We start from the raw sequence: 16,084 nt of genomic DNA, 5'->3' as shown, positions 1-16,084 counted from the left end.
TATATAAAATAAGCACTTAGATTGACCCCCCAGCAGTGCCCATATTTATACCTGTCAAAGCAGATGTGCATGTACTGTACATGCATATATCATTAAAGTACATCTGAATATTACAACTCCACTCAAAAGATTTCAAGAAATCTTACACTCCATGTAACTTTATGAATCATTTTCTGCATGTAAAAAAATGCTTTACAAATACACTGTCTACTTTTATTTATTTAGATTTATATCCTGCCCTCCCCAAAGAGCTCAGAACGGGTTACAGAAAAACAAACAAAACCCCCCCAACCTTGAGTCACCTGCTAGTCAGAAAAACTGGGCAAAAATATATATTTTTATTGTGTTTGACCATTTGTCAAAGTCTGGCCTGATATGCCCTGAATTCCTGGGAAACTTTCTGTTTATTGATGATGACGGGGGGCGGGGGGGGGGGGGGTGTCAGTATTTTGCTACATGCCTGAACTAGGATGCAAATAGTAATGGTTCTCCAAATAATGGAATATCAAGTTTCAAATAATCTGTAAATAAACCAGGAATTCAAATGGTATGTTTTCAGTCCAAAAAGCTATCAAGCATAAAACGAGTCCAAAAGCACTAATACAAAAAAGGTCCCATAGGGAGGGCGATGTTTCTGATGTAATGTAACTTCCTTGATCCACTTCCCTTACATTTTGAGACCAAGGTGTAGCTACTGGTAGGCCTGGGTAAGGAGTGCATCCGCAGTGGCGCACCCTTGCCATGGTTGTTGAAGGTCACCAAGCTCCACCAGCTGAAAGCTCCTGGCATTTCTCCCTTTCCCCTCCCAGCTGACAATCCAGTATCTCCCACAGTCTCTCAAACACTCCTCCTCCTTAGGGTACCTTTGAAAACTTCTCTATCCTTGCAGAGGTTGCAGGCAGAAAGCAGCAATTCACAAACGCCTACTTGCACCGGCCAGAATCTGCCTTCTGATACAGTCCCACATATACAAAAACAGAAAGTTGTAGTCACCCGAAAGCTGCCCAGGCACAGAACGATATCAAGGGGCAAGTTGGATTTAGGGTGCCCCAAAGCCCGATGCGCTCTTTCTATTTCTATTTCCGGTACCCGCCCCTCACCAGCTAGTGCACTAGTGAGGATATCTGTACAGGTGTCCAAGGCTGTCTGATGGGCATCCTGATAGGCACTTTCTTCCGGCACCCCCTGGATCTGGAGATTACACCGGCGAGATCTGTTCTTTAGATCTTCCAACTTGTCCCACATCGCCACCTCCTCCACACGTACTCCCGCCACTGCCTGCTGCACTTCTATGATGTCCTCAGTCATGGTGTTAACATGTGCTTCCACCGCATCCTGCTTCTTCATGAGCTCATACTGATGTCCGTTTACAATTTTAATAGGTGTATAATTTTTTATTCTCTCAGGACCAAACAGTCTCCCTGAGAATTTATTCAGTCTAGCCAATTATTGAAAACATTATACATTGGACGTATTGGCAACTGTTGTGTCCATAGGGTTACATCTTTTGTGTCAATATTTTAAAACCACCTGCTATCCCATAGGTAGCACTGAGTTTGTTAACATCCAAATAATGCTGTGAAACATTAGAAACAGCCTAGGCACGAGAGATCCAAAATGGCGCGGTGGTGAAAGGACATGTTGAAAGGTTGCGCTGTAGAGTAATGCTAAATAGGCTGAATTACAAGGGCATATGAACAGCACTTGGTGTTTTGTGAGTTTGATGGGGAAGCGGAGAGGAAAAGTGCGAGATCCTCCCCCGGTGGCACCATCCACTCAGGGAATGTGACAATCTACTCTTGGCTACTTCCGAGTTCCAGTGGGACCGGTGAACTCTTCTCCTTCAGTCGTGCCTGGAACTTTAGCTTCGGTCAGCAGTTTGAATGGGGTGTCTTTAAGCCCTGTACAACAAACTGCTCCATGCCCTGGTGAAAATTCACCAGCAGACCAGCGTTCCGCAGGGGAACCCGTACAGGATGATAGCCCCTGTGAGCATGGGGGGGGGGGGGGTCTGCCGTGAGTTTGGAGTTTACTCTGGAGGAAGAACAACTGATGCAAACTGCTTCCAAAACATTGGAACAGGAAACAGTGAGTAATCTTATGAAAGCTAAGACCCAGGTAACTTTAGTTTCAGAGAAGCAAAAGATGTTAAGACTAGCCGTTGTGACTCTTGAATCACTGTGGGATGCCATTAATGGCAAGCAGTCTTTTGTATTAAAAGAAGTTAGACAAAATACTGTTGATTTGAAAAATATTTCTGATGCAGTGCTGGTTCAAGCGCAGGTTGTCGCTCAACATCAACAAGAAATGGACTCCTTAAGGGCCAGAGTCCAGGTTGTGGAGACTTTTGAATCCTCGGTAGTGAAAGATAGACATTATATTGCAAAACGTTTAGAGTACCTTGAAAATCAATTGCGATGATTTAACTTGAGACTTACGGTAAATTTTCCTAAATTTCAATTAACCCCAACTGTGGATATGTTTAAGAAATTCTTGGTGGAAGTCCCTCCTGTTACGCAAGCTCAATACCTTCAGGGACTGAAGAATTTTGTTGGTTCTGAAGGTACAGCTGGGAATGAAGCAGCTTTGGAATTCACTTCCTTTTTGGAATTCTCTCTGGAAGTGGTTACTCTTAGAACTACATTACTGGTTTCCTTTGCTTTTGAATATTGTATTGAAGCTTTCCTTTAAACATTTGGACTCCCAGTTCCTAGGGTCTAAAATAAGAGTAATTTGGCAAGAGATACACAGATAAGGCAAAAAGCTAGGGTTACCAGATATTCTGTTCTGAAAAACTGGACCCCTAGACCCACTCCCAGGCCTGCCCAGTTCCACCCATCCCCGTCCCATTATGCCCCAGTCCTGCCCCCAATCCTACCCTAGCTCTACCCAGCCTTGCCCCTCGCTTTTGTCAGGCAGAAGCACATCCGCACATGGGCGGATGCACTCCTGCCCGATAGTGATTTCTTCCAAGCTTTTCAAAACCCGGACAAAGTGTTGGGTTTTGAAAAGCTGTCCAGGGAAATCTGGACGTCTGGTAACCCTACAAAAAGCCTTCCTGGCCTGCTATTTTTGTGTTAAGATTTCCTTGTAATTGTTATATTGTTTATGAAGGCAAACAATTTCAGTTTTTTGACAGGAAGCAGCTTGAGGAATTTCTAAGGGCCAGGGAAGAAATTAATGTCATAATGTAAATTCCACACGTTCACTGTAGATTGGCTGGGGAAGGGTCTCAGGGTCCTTGCACTGTCCTTATATTGATTAAGAGAGATACATTACCCCCCCCCCCTAATTTTTAGATCACAATTGCCTTAATGTTGTGGTCGAAAAATTATTATTTGTTTTCTATGTTTTGGTTGATTTATTTTATTTCAGGAATTTCTTGTTTGTCTCCAATTTTTGGTGATGTAAATTTGGAAACTAATAAAGAATAAAACAAAACAAAAACTGCATAGACACTATCTGCATAACTCTAGGAGGGAGTATAAACAGTCCCCGTGATTATCCACAGCAGCGATAAAATGCCCATTGTACTGTCTGGATGATCTATTTTATCCGAATTTTTTTTTTTTTAAACTACCGCAAACGGTACAATGTTTGGCCCATTACTTCAGGACGGACTGGAGTGCCCCCCAACGGTAGTCACCTGACAAGACACCATCAGATTGAACCGAACAAGCATGAGGTAGCATGTAATTACGGCCCCACGCTCTAGTTCCTTTTTGCCAGAATGAAAAATGGATTCTGGTGAACGGGGAGGCACCTTTAAATTACCGATTTCTCAACTTCCCTCCTTTTCCAGGCACCCGAGTACACACCCACCTCCTTTCAATACCCACCTCATCCCTGCTTCTTTCCCACATCCGTTCTCCCTATACTTTCTTTACTTAAAGCTTGGCCCCCCTCGCCTCTCCCCGCTTCCATGGCAACAACTGCTCAGCTTTATTTGTAAACTAAACATCAAACTCTTCGATCTCCCCTCTTCCAGCCCCATGGCCTGTTCCCATATGTAAACACATCAACCCCGGCTCCTCCCCTCTCTCCACCCACATAAGTCTCAGCAGTCCCGACTGTATTAGTAAACAGTCTGGCCTCTCCTCCTTGCGCCGCTGCTGCCTGCCTTTGTTGGTAAATAGTCCTGGCCCTCCTGCTGGCTCCGCCCCTCTCCTTGCCTCCGTTCCCAAAAGCTCTGCCTCCAGGTTCTATTTTGTAAACAGTCCGGCTCCTCCCACTCTGTGACTTCTCTCCCCGCCCCCCATGCGTCATTGCTGTCCAGTCCTATCAATAAACAGTCCGGCCCCTCCCTCTCTCTCTGGCTCCTCCCCCTCCCCGCCCCCATGCGCCGCTGCTGCCCGGCTCTATTTGTAAACGGTGCGGTTTCTCCGTTGCGTCTTCGGCGGCCTCCAGACACCAAGATGGCGGGGGGTGGGAGTGTCGGCTGCGGCCTGTCGTGTCCAGCCGCGGCGGGTAACGGTGTTGGCAATGGCAGCGGCAATGGCGTCACCAGCAACAATAACGGTGGCTCGGGCCTAACGTACAACCGCGGTGGGGCGGTCTCGTCCATCCCTGGCGGTCCCGGTAACCCGGCTGCCGCGGCTGCGGCCTCGGCCTCGGCCTCCTCCTCCAGCCTGTCAGCCGCGCAGGCCGCAGAGGCGGCCCCAGCCCCAGCTCCAGCCCCGGCCCCAGCCCCGGTGCTGGTGTTCCGGGAACCCGTCTACAACTGGCAAGCCACCAAGACCACAGTGAAGGATCGCTTCGCTTTCCTCTTCAACAACGAGGTGCTGAGCGACGTGCACTTCCTGGTGGGCAAGGGGATGGGAAGCCAGCGCATCCCGGCGCACAGGTAGCGGCTCCCTGCCCTTCTCTATCCTCATAACTGTGCCTATATGTACAGATTAGAGACAGCGGTTTCTGCCCACCCGCATCACTTCAGCAGGGAGTAGAGGTAGTTAGTGTGTGATTGTTTTTTGTTCTGACTTTTATTTTCTGCTTCTGTTGTATTATGTTCATCTTACGAACTGCATTTTGTTTCCTTGTAAGTGGGTTTAAGCAGTTCTTTTTTGGATTTTAAAGTTCCAAAGTAAAAATAGCTTTTCAGATATGACTATATATGTACAGTATGTGTGATGTGGGTTTGCAAAGAATGTACCGGTACATTGGTAGGATGCAAATTTGAGAACCCTTATTTATATTTTGATCTTTTTTTTTCCTGGGTCTACAGTCATAATATTTTTTTCTTTATGGTTTTCTGAATGTATTTTAAAACATTTTTATTCTGTTCATCACTGGTGGTAAGAGAATATAGGAAACATGTTCTTATTCACACAGACTTAGACAGTATACTGTAGATGCCAGCCAGGTATGTTAATGAAACCTAAAGACCGAGTCAGATTCATGCTCTTAAGTGGTATATTTAGTTTTTAATAAACTTGTAGTTTATATATTAAAAAAAAATTTAGTGAGCCAGAGACATCTCTATGTAGGGGAAGAAATCTGCCCCTTGGTTGAAAACACTTTCTACCTGAAAAAAAGTTTTTGTTTTATCTGTGTTCAATGCGTGGGGATAGCATGACTGCGCTAGATTAAACAGTCGCAACTATGAAGCCATGCTTTGTATGGAAAGAAAAAAAAGATTTCTATGGTAGTTCAGAATAAAGAGCTAAAGGCCTTATTCAGATCACATAATGAGTGTAAAATGCTTTGAAAATGGCAATACCCACTTACACCTAAAAAAGAAAGAGACTAACAAATTCTAGGTCACAAAGGATTAGTGTTCCTTACTTTTGTTCACCAAATATAGAACATTTTACTATTCATTATATTTGTTGGGGCTTAATTTGTAAACAAAATGGAAGTAGAACTGTGGAGCCAGGAGAGGCTTGGGTGGGCTAGGAACAACAGAAGAGGGGTAGAATTAGGGAGTAGTGACTGTTCTCTTCTCTGCTCTAGGCTCACCATATAATAATAATAATAATAACAGCTTATATACCGCAATACCATGAAGTTCTATGCGGTTTACAAAGATTAAGCAAAGGTACAAATTAATTGACTTTAAGAGGGGAGGAAGAAAGAGGGTTAATAGGACAGGAAATCCATTTTTGAGGAGAGAGTGATCAATAGAACAAGTTAATCGCTATAGAGGGGAGAAAGAAGAGAGGATCAGTTGTCTAGATACTTTAGGAACAGGTGTGTTTTCAGACGTTTCCTAAATTCCTCATAAATAACATAGAAACATAGAAGATGACGGCAGAAAAGGGCTACAGCCCATCAAGTCTGCCCACTCTGCTTACCCACCCCCTGTCTATGCCCTAATGACCCAATTTCCTTATCTTGACCTTTGTAGGGATCCCACATGGGTATCCTATTTATTCTTAAAGTCTGGCACGCTGTCTGCCTTGATCACCTGCACTGGAAGCTTGTTCCAATGATCAACCACTCTCTCTGTGAAGAAATACTTTCTGGTGTCACCATGAAATTTTCCGCCCCTGAGTTTGAGCGGGTGCCCTCATGTGGCCGAGGGTCCCTTGAGAAAGAAAATATCATCTTCCACTTCGACATGTCCCGTGAGGTACTTAAATGTTTCGATCATGTCTCCCCTCTCCCTACGTTCCTCGAGAGTGTAGAGCTGCAATTTGTTCAATCTCTCTTCGTACGAGAGACCCTTGAGCCCCGAGATCATCCTGGTGGCCGTCCGCTGAACCGATTCAATTCTGCGCACATCTTTACTGTAATGTGGCCTCCAGAATTGCACACAGTACTCCAGATGAGGTCTCACCATGGCCCTGTACAACGGCATTATGACTTCAGGCTTTCGGCTGACGAAACTTCTATTGATACAACCCAATATCTGCCTTGCCTTAGATGAAGCCTTCTCCACTTGATTGGCAGTTTTCATGTCTGCACTGATGATTACTCCTAAATCTCGTTCTGCTGAAGTCCTAGTTAAAGTTTCTCCGTTCAAGAAGTACGTCCTGCATGGATTTTCGCTTCCGAGGTGCATGACCTTACATTTCTTAGCATTGAAGCCTAGCTGCCAGGTTGAGGACCAACTTTCCAATGTAAGCAGGTCCTGCGCCATATAATTCTGTAAACTGCATTCACTTACTATATTACATAGTTTGGCGTCATCGGCGAATAGTGGGCGAAAGCAATTGTTCTAGGTCTTTACCCCATGATGCTGTATAGGGAAAAATAATCCTAATTATAAGTATAAAAATTATGGTTTTCATATCACTGCTTTGGGCAAATCTCTTCTTAAAGGTGGGTAATAAATTTCAGAAAATAAATATCGGGAATTGCCATCCAGGAAATAGATCTTGGAATAATTTCAGAGAGCATGTTTGTTTACATAGCAGCAGCCAAGAAAACCAAACAAACTTTTAGGAATTTTATTAGAAAAGTGGATGGAAAATAAAACTGTGTTGATGCTTGTGTGTAGATCCATGGTGAGAGTACAGTTTGAGTACTGTGTGTAGTTCTGTCCTTAGAAAGATATGGTGGAACTGAAAAGGGTGAAGAGAAGGGTCATCAAAATGATAGAGTATGGAATGGCTTCACTATGAAGAAAGGTTAAGCAGGTTAAAATTCAGCTTGGATAATTGAGAGGGAACACAGGGTTTCCCATGCAAACATGGGATGCTCCATAAAATATTTAGAACAAATCAGAGGATGTTATCTATGTACAATTAAAAGATCTCAATTTTGTTGTTTTATGATGTGGTCAAGGCATTGGTTGACTAGCTTTGAATGAAGCCTTGGCCAAAAACAGTAGCCTTTTTGTGTAAACTTCAGTTATGGTATGGATCAAGGAGAGCTAATTACGTTTCAACTATTTTATTGGTGCTAATACAAAAATACAGGATAAAGAAATACAAAAATAATACAAATATACAGAATAAAGAAATAGAAACAATGTTTTGATGTCTTATAAAAAGTCATACTATGAAACAGCTGCTGCCGCCCCCCCCCAGCTCTCAACTATGATCCAAATCTGAGAAGAATAAGTCTCCTTCCATAGCATTCAAATCCTGAAGTCAGAACAAGACCAGAGGCCTTACTCTTGTGTCTGGTCGAATCTGTAAAGTATAGAGCCTTCTAATCCTCCAGTTAAATCAAACTCGCCTATAATCAACCCACCCTTTCCCCTTCCTTAACAATAAACAGTACTATCCAGTATATCTTGGAACAACTTAATAAAGATAGTACTGTATATACCTTCGGAGGTCATTACATTTCGGTTATCATAAAGTTAAATTGAGAATCAAACTATGCTGGTAGGGCAGTAATGTAAAATTCCCAAGTACCGTAGATCAAAAACGTTTTTCTCTGCTTATATGTTGCACCTGCATCAGTTAATGACATGAGAAGCTAGAGATGTATCGGGGTTTTCCATTGCCAAAAGGATGATGGGGTGTCATTTACCCACATTTTTAAAATAAATTTCTTCCCAACAATACATGCTTTTTGTATAAAAAGTCCATTACCTGTTATTTTCTCTCTAAATACAAATTTCCCAAATATAACACCTAATGATTATTCGCTGCAAAAACTTGCACCCAAAAACAAGTAATGTGACTATAAGTCCAAATGGAATGAGATAAAGTATTCACCTGTGTACCACATTTTAGACACACAGACATTGCTATCCCTCGCATATGATACAGATGCAGCTGTGAAAGGTATACTGAGAATTGTACGGTAATGGCATTCTCTGTAGCTAGAACTGTGAACTGTCAGGGGGTACATTCTTTATTACAGACTAGTTGTTTAGCCCGTTACGGGTGCTAGCAGCCCTTCTCCCTTACTTTTACCTCCTCTCTGTCCAGCAGCACCCCCACCCATTCCCTGCTCCCCCTATATAGCAGTAGCCCTTCTCCTTTTATCTCCCTCCTCCCTCTGTTCAGCATCACCCCATTTCTAGCTCCCCCATATCCAGCAGTAGCTCTTCTCCTTTGCAGGAGCCCTTCTCCCTTCCTTTTACCTCCCCCCCTCCTGTCTAGCAGCACCTCTTCCCTGCTTCCCCTATCCAGCAGTAGGCCTCCCTTCCTGTTACCTCCCCCCCTGTCCAGAATCACCTCTTCCATGCTCCTCCTGTACTGCAGCACCCCCTTACCTGCTCCTCTGTCCAGTCCGATGATCTCCAGCCATCAGGCTGGCTCCTACAGGGAGTCTAGTTCCTGTCCGGTCCCCGCCAGGCGTGCGAGCCTGCTCCGCCCCCTCCCGACCTGCCGGGAGTATTTGAATTAGACCCGACGGTTCCTGTTGAGGGAAGCACTCCTCACCGGACTCAGCGTTGAACTCCAGCCATCGGGCTGACATCCGCCTTGTTTGGTTTTTTTTTTTAAGTTGAAAGATGCGGCGGTGGCTCCTCTCATGATCCCCACCTGCGTCGGAAGTCCGACGCAGGCGGGGATCGTGAGAGTAGCCACCGCCGCGTCTTTCAAAGAATCGTAAGCCGCGCATGCGCACTTCCTATGTGTCGCTACAGCTCATGGAAAACCGGCGCACACATAGGAAATGCGCATGCGCGGCCTAGCGTTTTATTATATTAGATACTAACTCAGGTTCTGAGATACTTGTCTGTAACTGATGTTCAAGCTGCCAAAATCTGCATATATTGTTTTTTGGGCACCAAGTATATGAGAGCTTTGTGCAAGAGAGAAATCTTTGCTCGATCATAACCGGGATTAGTAAGAACAGCAAGTAGTGCTTTATAAGTAGCAATTGAGAAATTTGACTTTAAAAGATCTCATATATAATGTGAGAGTTGCAAGTAAGCAAACCCATCCCGGGTTTATACACCAGGACCCTGTACCAAGGCATCAAAATATTTAATTTTACCATTTGCTGTTAAGAAATCAGCTACAATTTCCCTTACAGAAAGGAATACAGGCTCTACAATCCTTTGTAAAAAAAAAATCTTTTGTATGTATTTAAACAACAAGTGCAGTTTTAAAACAAACAAACATAAAAAAAAAGAAATCAGCTTCATGGATCAATCCATGTTGCGCCTATCTAGTAAAGACTGTTTGATGCAAACCTGGGGTAAACTATAAGTTATTAGTAATCTAATCTAATCCTTAGGTTTGTATACCGCATCATCTCCACGTTAGTAGAACTCGACGCGGTTTACAGTAGGAGAAATAGGAAGGAACTACAACAGAGGGTTAGAGGTAGAAGTGTGAAGAAAATTTAGAGGACTTGGGATGCCAAGATATAAGAGTTTCCTTGATTCCTAAGTTGGAGGGAAACTTACATTTTTTGAGAAAAGCCAGGTTTTCAGATGTTTACGGAAAACTTGGAGAGAGCTCAAGTTCCGAAGAGGGGAGATAAGGTTGTTCCAGAGCTCAGTGATTTTGAAGTGGAGGGAGGTCCCTAGCTTTCCTGTGTGGGAAATGCCTTTTAGCGAGGAAGTAATGAGAACCAAGTCAGAGTTATTAGGTGTCTGTTGCAACAACAGTAATAGAAATTTCCATGCAGCCAGTATTGAGGTCTTAAAATAGATTACTGGTATATCTATGTTTCTGAGCTATCAGTTTGAGGGCAGCATGTAGAAGATAGTGTGGGTGGAGAGGCTGAAATAGGTCCCTTTCCATGCTTCATGGAGTAAAGTCCTCAGCATTCATTATCCAATCTTTTGGAGACAGGCCATATTGAAATGCCTCATATTGGATAAGCCCATCCCACTTGAGGATCAAGGGGCATAATTCTGCTTCATATGAATTTTAGATTTCTTATTCCGTTAACACAATTTCCTAATTATGCCTTGTAGTACAGTTATGTCATGTTGTCTCAAATAAATAGGAATTGTTTGCAGAACATACAGCCAGCTTGGAAATATGACCATATGATATAAATTCTCTTATAACGATAGTGGCAATGATTGCCAAGTATCCAATTTCTGTTTGGTATATTGAAGGAGACCTACAACATTATGATGGTATAATTAAGGGCCATCCGCAGTTGTATTCCTAGGTATCTAAATGTCTCATTTGCCCGTTTTAGAGGGAATTGCCGCACCCAGTCTTGCAATCTTGTATCTGCATTGTAGATGGGAGTCATTCTGACTTAACAAAACTGGGAGAGATTTATCTGGGGAAGATAAATGCATCAATAAATTGTCGGCAAAAGCTGAAATTTTAAAATGTGTCGAATCCACTTTAATCCCAGTAATTTCAGGGTTGGCAACTGTGTGTCTAATTAGTGGATCAAGTGTAAGTACAAATAAAAGGGGGGATAGAGGATAGCCATTTTGGGCGCTTCTATGATTTAAAAAAGGTTCAGAGTGTAGGCCATTAACACATACCACAGCTTGAGGTTGATGATATAGGGCCACAATTGCCTCAGCAAAAAATCCCCGCATGCCATATTTACACAAGACTTTATATAAAAAGTTCCAGTTCACTATATCAAATGCCTTCTCAGCATCAAAACTGATAAGCAAGGACCGTTCTTTCCTACAGTGAAACACTTCAGGGGTGGCCAATTAGAGACACAGTTGCCAACCCTGAAATTACTTGGGATTAAAGTGGGTTCGACACATTTAACATGCAAAAATCTTTAAAAAGTCATAAAAAGACCATAAATATGGTTAAATTAGTTGAGTACTATTAGGCTTGTATAACACCGGTTTGGCGAAATCTCATTGGGTTACTGTCACCCCAACATGCTACCTATCTTTTGTATAACTTGTTCACAGCTATTATATTCAGCCAGCTCAGGCGCACCTGAAGATTGGAGTGTTTGCCCCAATTCTCAAGGTCCTCTAACTTGTCTAACATGAAAGTTTGCTGCGATATCAACTCTTTTGCACGTGCATCTAAGTCAAGCAATTGTTCATGATGGTCCTCCAAGCGATTCTCTGATTCATTCACTCTCATCCCCAACGTTGATATCTCGCCACATAAATTCGCCACTATTTGACCAGTTCTTCTTTCACTGATTTTAATATCCACTTTAATGTCTTGAAAACAAACACCCACCTCCTGCATAGGCTCTAATTGCAGAGAAGCTGATTGGGCGTCGGAGCACCTTCTGTCTCTCTATTGGGGAATGAATGCCCCCCACATTCCAAGATAATAGCTTAAGGGACATAAAAATGAAACAAAAATAACCAACAAGGAACCAAAATATTCCAAAGCCAAGGAAGAGGCGTCCCAGCAAGCCCCCCCCCCCCCCAAGGCCAGACCCATGCGGAAGCCAGTGCCAGCAGTCACCCCAGATCTAGAAGAACCACTCTTCCCACCCAGCCCTCCCCTCCCCCCCCAAACCAGCCCCTCCCGTCCCCCCTCAAACCGATCCAAACCCCAGAACCCAACCAACCTACGCCTACCTCACCAAACCCATCCCTTCCGGCCCCCGAAGGGAACCAATCACTACAGACGCCCCCTCCCCAGAATCCCCCCCGAAAACAACAAAAGGGACTAGGCCTAACCCCAAAGGGCAGAACAGACAGAATTAGAACCCACAGCACAAACCCAAGACATCATATAGTGCCACAATGTCCCAGGATGAGCACCTCTACCCAGAAGAACTCAATCCCAAAACCCACCCGCCCCAAGCGCTGCCCTCAAAAATTCAAACAAAGAGCTCCCATAACACGGGCTCAACAAGTACCACAGAGCCCCCACCCCAACACCCCCCTCCCCTCCTATTCCAGCACAAAACACAAACAACCCACCACACTTCCCCAAACTCGCACAACACCCCAGTCATCAAGCTAGACAGCACCCGCTTCAGAAGGCAAACCAGCACCGCCGGCCACCAAAAACAGCTCCGGCAGTGCAGAGGTGGAAAGAGACCCTGGGTCACCTCAGTAAACAGAAAAGCCCCACAAAACAAAAACACCCGGGGCACAATCACAGCTCAAAGCAACAGAGCAGAGTAAGGCCACAGTCAAATGCAGAGCCGGACTAGTCCATCCAAAGTCCGAACGGAAATCCAATGTGGAGCCCAGGGCCACAGCCGAGCCCGAAGAAAGAGCATCTCCAAGAACAGGTACCCATCAGGCCGGACCAGCAGTAGATGAAATCACTCCAGCAGCACTGGTAGAAGGCAGGTCCACATTCCACGCGTCCATCATATTCTGCGCCTCCGCAACAGTAGAGCAAACCTGAGTGGTGCCATTGTGATGAACCCGCAACCGCGCGGGGTAGAGGAGAGCGATGCGAACATGGCGGGCTGCCAAAGTAGAACACACCGGTGCAAATGCTCGCCGTTGCTGGGCCACTTTGGTGGAATAATCCTGAAAGCAGAGTACCCTGCCGTTTTGGTAGGTGAGAGAGCGCTCTGTCCGAGCCGCCTGAAGAATAGACTGTTTGTGAGCATAGTTCAAGATCTTCGCTATCACCACCCGCGGCCGAGCCTGGTGAGCAGAACGGAGGCTCAGGTGATGCGCCCTCTCAATACGGATGGGACCCAAATCAGCAGGGAAGACAACGGAGGCAGCCAGCCAGGTTTCCAGCTCACCCCTCAAGTCCCGCTCTGACACAGCTTCTGGAATACCAATAAATCGCAAATTGGACCGGCGAGATCTATTTTCCAGGTCCTCAATGCGGTCCTCGAGGGCAGAGACAAGGCGCTGATGTCGGGTCTGGGCGTCCTCCACGTGCTGCATCCGATCCTCCACAGCACTCACCCGCTGCCGGAACGCTACCACCTCCTGCCCCATAGCATCCAACGAGGCATGGACCATAGCCAACTTGTGGTCCAGAGGCAGGAGTTTCTGCTCCAATACGAGCTCCATCGCCGCCGTGACTCCGGATGTTATTTCGGCGATCCAGGCCGGCCCCCCCGTAGCGGCTCCAGGACTTGGCGGCGCCGCCATTTTAGGGTCTCCCTGCTTGCCGCGGTCCTTTTCTTTGCGGGCCAATTTCAGCGACATGCCCTCCGAGAAACGATCTGGAACGCGCCCGCAGGATCCGGAGGGGTAGAGGTGCCGATGAGCCCAGTCCAAAGGCTCGAAAGCCGAAAAACTCCCGAGAAGAGAGGGGAAACTGAGAAGGGCAGCGGGAGAGACACAGGCTAGCGTCTGTCCCGCTGCATGGCGTCGTGTGATACCGGCGCTGCTTCTTTATCTTTTCTGGTGGCTATTAGTTGTGGATCATATTGTTATCAATAAGAGCTTTTTACAGTTTAGAAATCCAGATTAGTGGAGTAAATCCAGCTAAGGGCAGTGGGGGGGTGCACAGAGTTTAGTTCTTCCGCTGCTGCTGCTCTCTGGCATGGCAACATGTGACCCAAAGAGGGTAATTAGACCTGCTTGGTATGGACATTGTACACCAAGCATGTCAAACTCAAAGACTGACATGGGGCAAATAAACAAGGTTTAAGTTTATGTGGGCCACAAAAAAGCAAACGTCATTTTTCATAGAAACTTAGGTTTATTTCGAAAAGTACAGTATTAAAAAAAAAAAAAAAAAGAACAAGAGCAATGATAAAATTGTTTTCTTCCTGACACTTGGAATCTCCTCTCTGCTACTATTTTTCCTATTTCGGGAGAAATCTTGTCCGCAGTGATTACTTTTAAAATGGTAATTCTGAATCTGATAGACTTATTTCCTTTCATAAGTATAAATATTTCCTGTTAGGCGCATCAAGCAAGTCAACACAAGATTAATGGTGTGGTAGGTATTATCATCTGATTCACTGCTAGTATTAGTGTGTTGGGGGGGGGGAAGGTGCATTATGACTAGAAGCGCAAACTTGTCTCAGGTACCAAAGGCGTCCACATCTTGGTACTTAATAAGAATAAGCAATTGGTTATACTCATATGTTGTATCGTTGTTTTTGACTGGCTTAGGTAGGTCAGTGTTTTTCAACCGCTGTTCCGCGGCACACTAGTGTGCCGCGAGATGTTGCCTGGTGTGCTGCAGGGCCGCCATCAGGGCCTGCATTCAGGCCCTGATTCAGGGGCCCGGAGCTGACAGGGGGCCCGAGGCAGGGGCGCCAGTAGCTCGCCAAGGCAAAGTGAGTCGATCACCCAGGACTCACTTTGTCTTGGCGATCTAATCTATCGAGCCGATAAGTCTTCTTCTCCCCGACGTCAATTCTGCAGTCGGAGAGGAAGTTCGGGCCAGCCAATCGCTGCCTGGCTGGGCGGAACTTCCTCTCCGATTGCAGAATTGACGTCAGGGAGAGCATGCGTCGGCGTCGGCTTTGGGGCCTGTTATCCATTGGTGGGTCCTGTTCCCCGATGGCAGTGGCAGTGGCTTGGGGAACGGCAGGGAGAAAGAAAGAAAGGGGGCAGGCAGGGAAACAGAAGGAAAGAAGAGAAACAGAAAGAAAGAAAGGTCAGGGAGAGAGGAAGAAAAAGTTGGGGGAGGGAATGAGGTGTGGAGGAGAGAAAGCATACAGGCTGATAGAAGGGAAGAAAGATTGGATGCACAGTCAGAAGAAGAAAGTGCAACCAGAAATCACCAGACAAGGTAGGAAAAATGATTTTATTTTAAATTTAGCAAAGTGGAGGCAGTATTACCACAGTTTTCAAAGGAATTTGCCCAAATAACTTAATAGTTAACTGGGTAAATTCCCAGAGATGAAAACTTCCCTTCACTTACTATGCACAGTTCTGAATTTATATCTGCTGTCTATATTTTACAATATGGTCACCTTTTACTAAACCGCAATAGTGGTTTTTAGCGCAGGGAGCCTATGAGCGTCAAGAGCAGCGCTGGACATTCAGCGCAGCTCCCTGCGCTAAAAACTGCTATTGTGGTTTAATAAAAAGGATGGAGGGTATATTTGTCTATTTTTGTATGCTATAAAAACCAAATACAGAGAGAGACTGAGAGCTGTTGACGAAGAGCTACGTGTGTGTCTTTCTTCGATTCCAGCCAGAATATCAGCTTTGTGTTCAGCCAAACAGGCCCAGGTTTCGCACTGAATAAAGTATTTTATAATTTTTCACTATTCTGTTTACTTAATATTTCATAATAAAGTAATTCTAAAATACTTTCTTTGTGTTTATTTGATTCCTATTCAAGAGAATTACTTTATATATAGTCAATATAGGCACAGAGTTAAATTTTTTAACATTTTCTAATGGTGGTGTGCCTCATGATTTTTTTCATGAAACAAGTGTGCC

General features: G+C 44.9%; 1 protein-coding gene across 2 annotated transcripts in view; it reads left to right on the top strand.

Moving 5' to 3' along the window:
- Positions 1-4,315: 4,315 nt before the first annotated feature.
- BTBD2 (BTB domain containing 2) overlaps positions 4,316-16,084 on the top strand; it is an 84,591-nt gene continuing 72,822 nt past the window's right edge. Inside the window, exon 1 of one of the 2 annotated variants that reach the window (XM_033957037.1) lies at positions 4,316-4,843. In XM_033957037.1, coding sequence (XP_033812928.1) covers positions 4,338-4,843 — 506 coding nt within the window. In that variant the 5' untranslated portion in view covers positions 4,316-4,337. The remainder of the gene's footprint in view (positions 4,844-16,084) is intronic. The other variant, XM_033957036.1, reaches the window with a different exon arrangement.

The sequence above is a fragment of the Geotrypetes seraphini genome, chromosome 8 (genome assembly GCF_902459505.1).
Source record: "Geotrypetes seraphini chromosome 8, aGeoSer1.1, whole genome shotgun sequence".
Lineage (NCBI taxonomy): Eukaryota > Metazoa > Chordata > Amphibia > Gymnophiona > Dermophiidae > Geotrypetes > Geotrypetes seraphini.
Note: the sequence above shows the minus strand (reverse complement) of the source record. Positions and strands in the feature narration are given on the sequence as shown.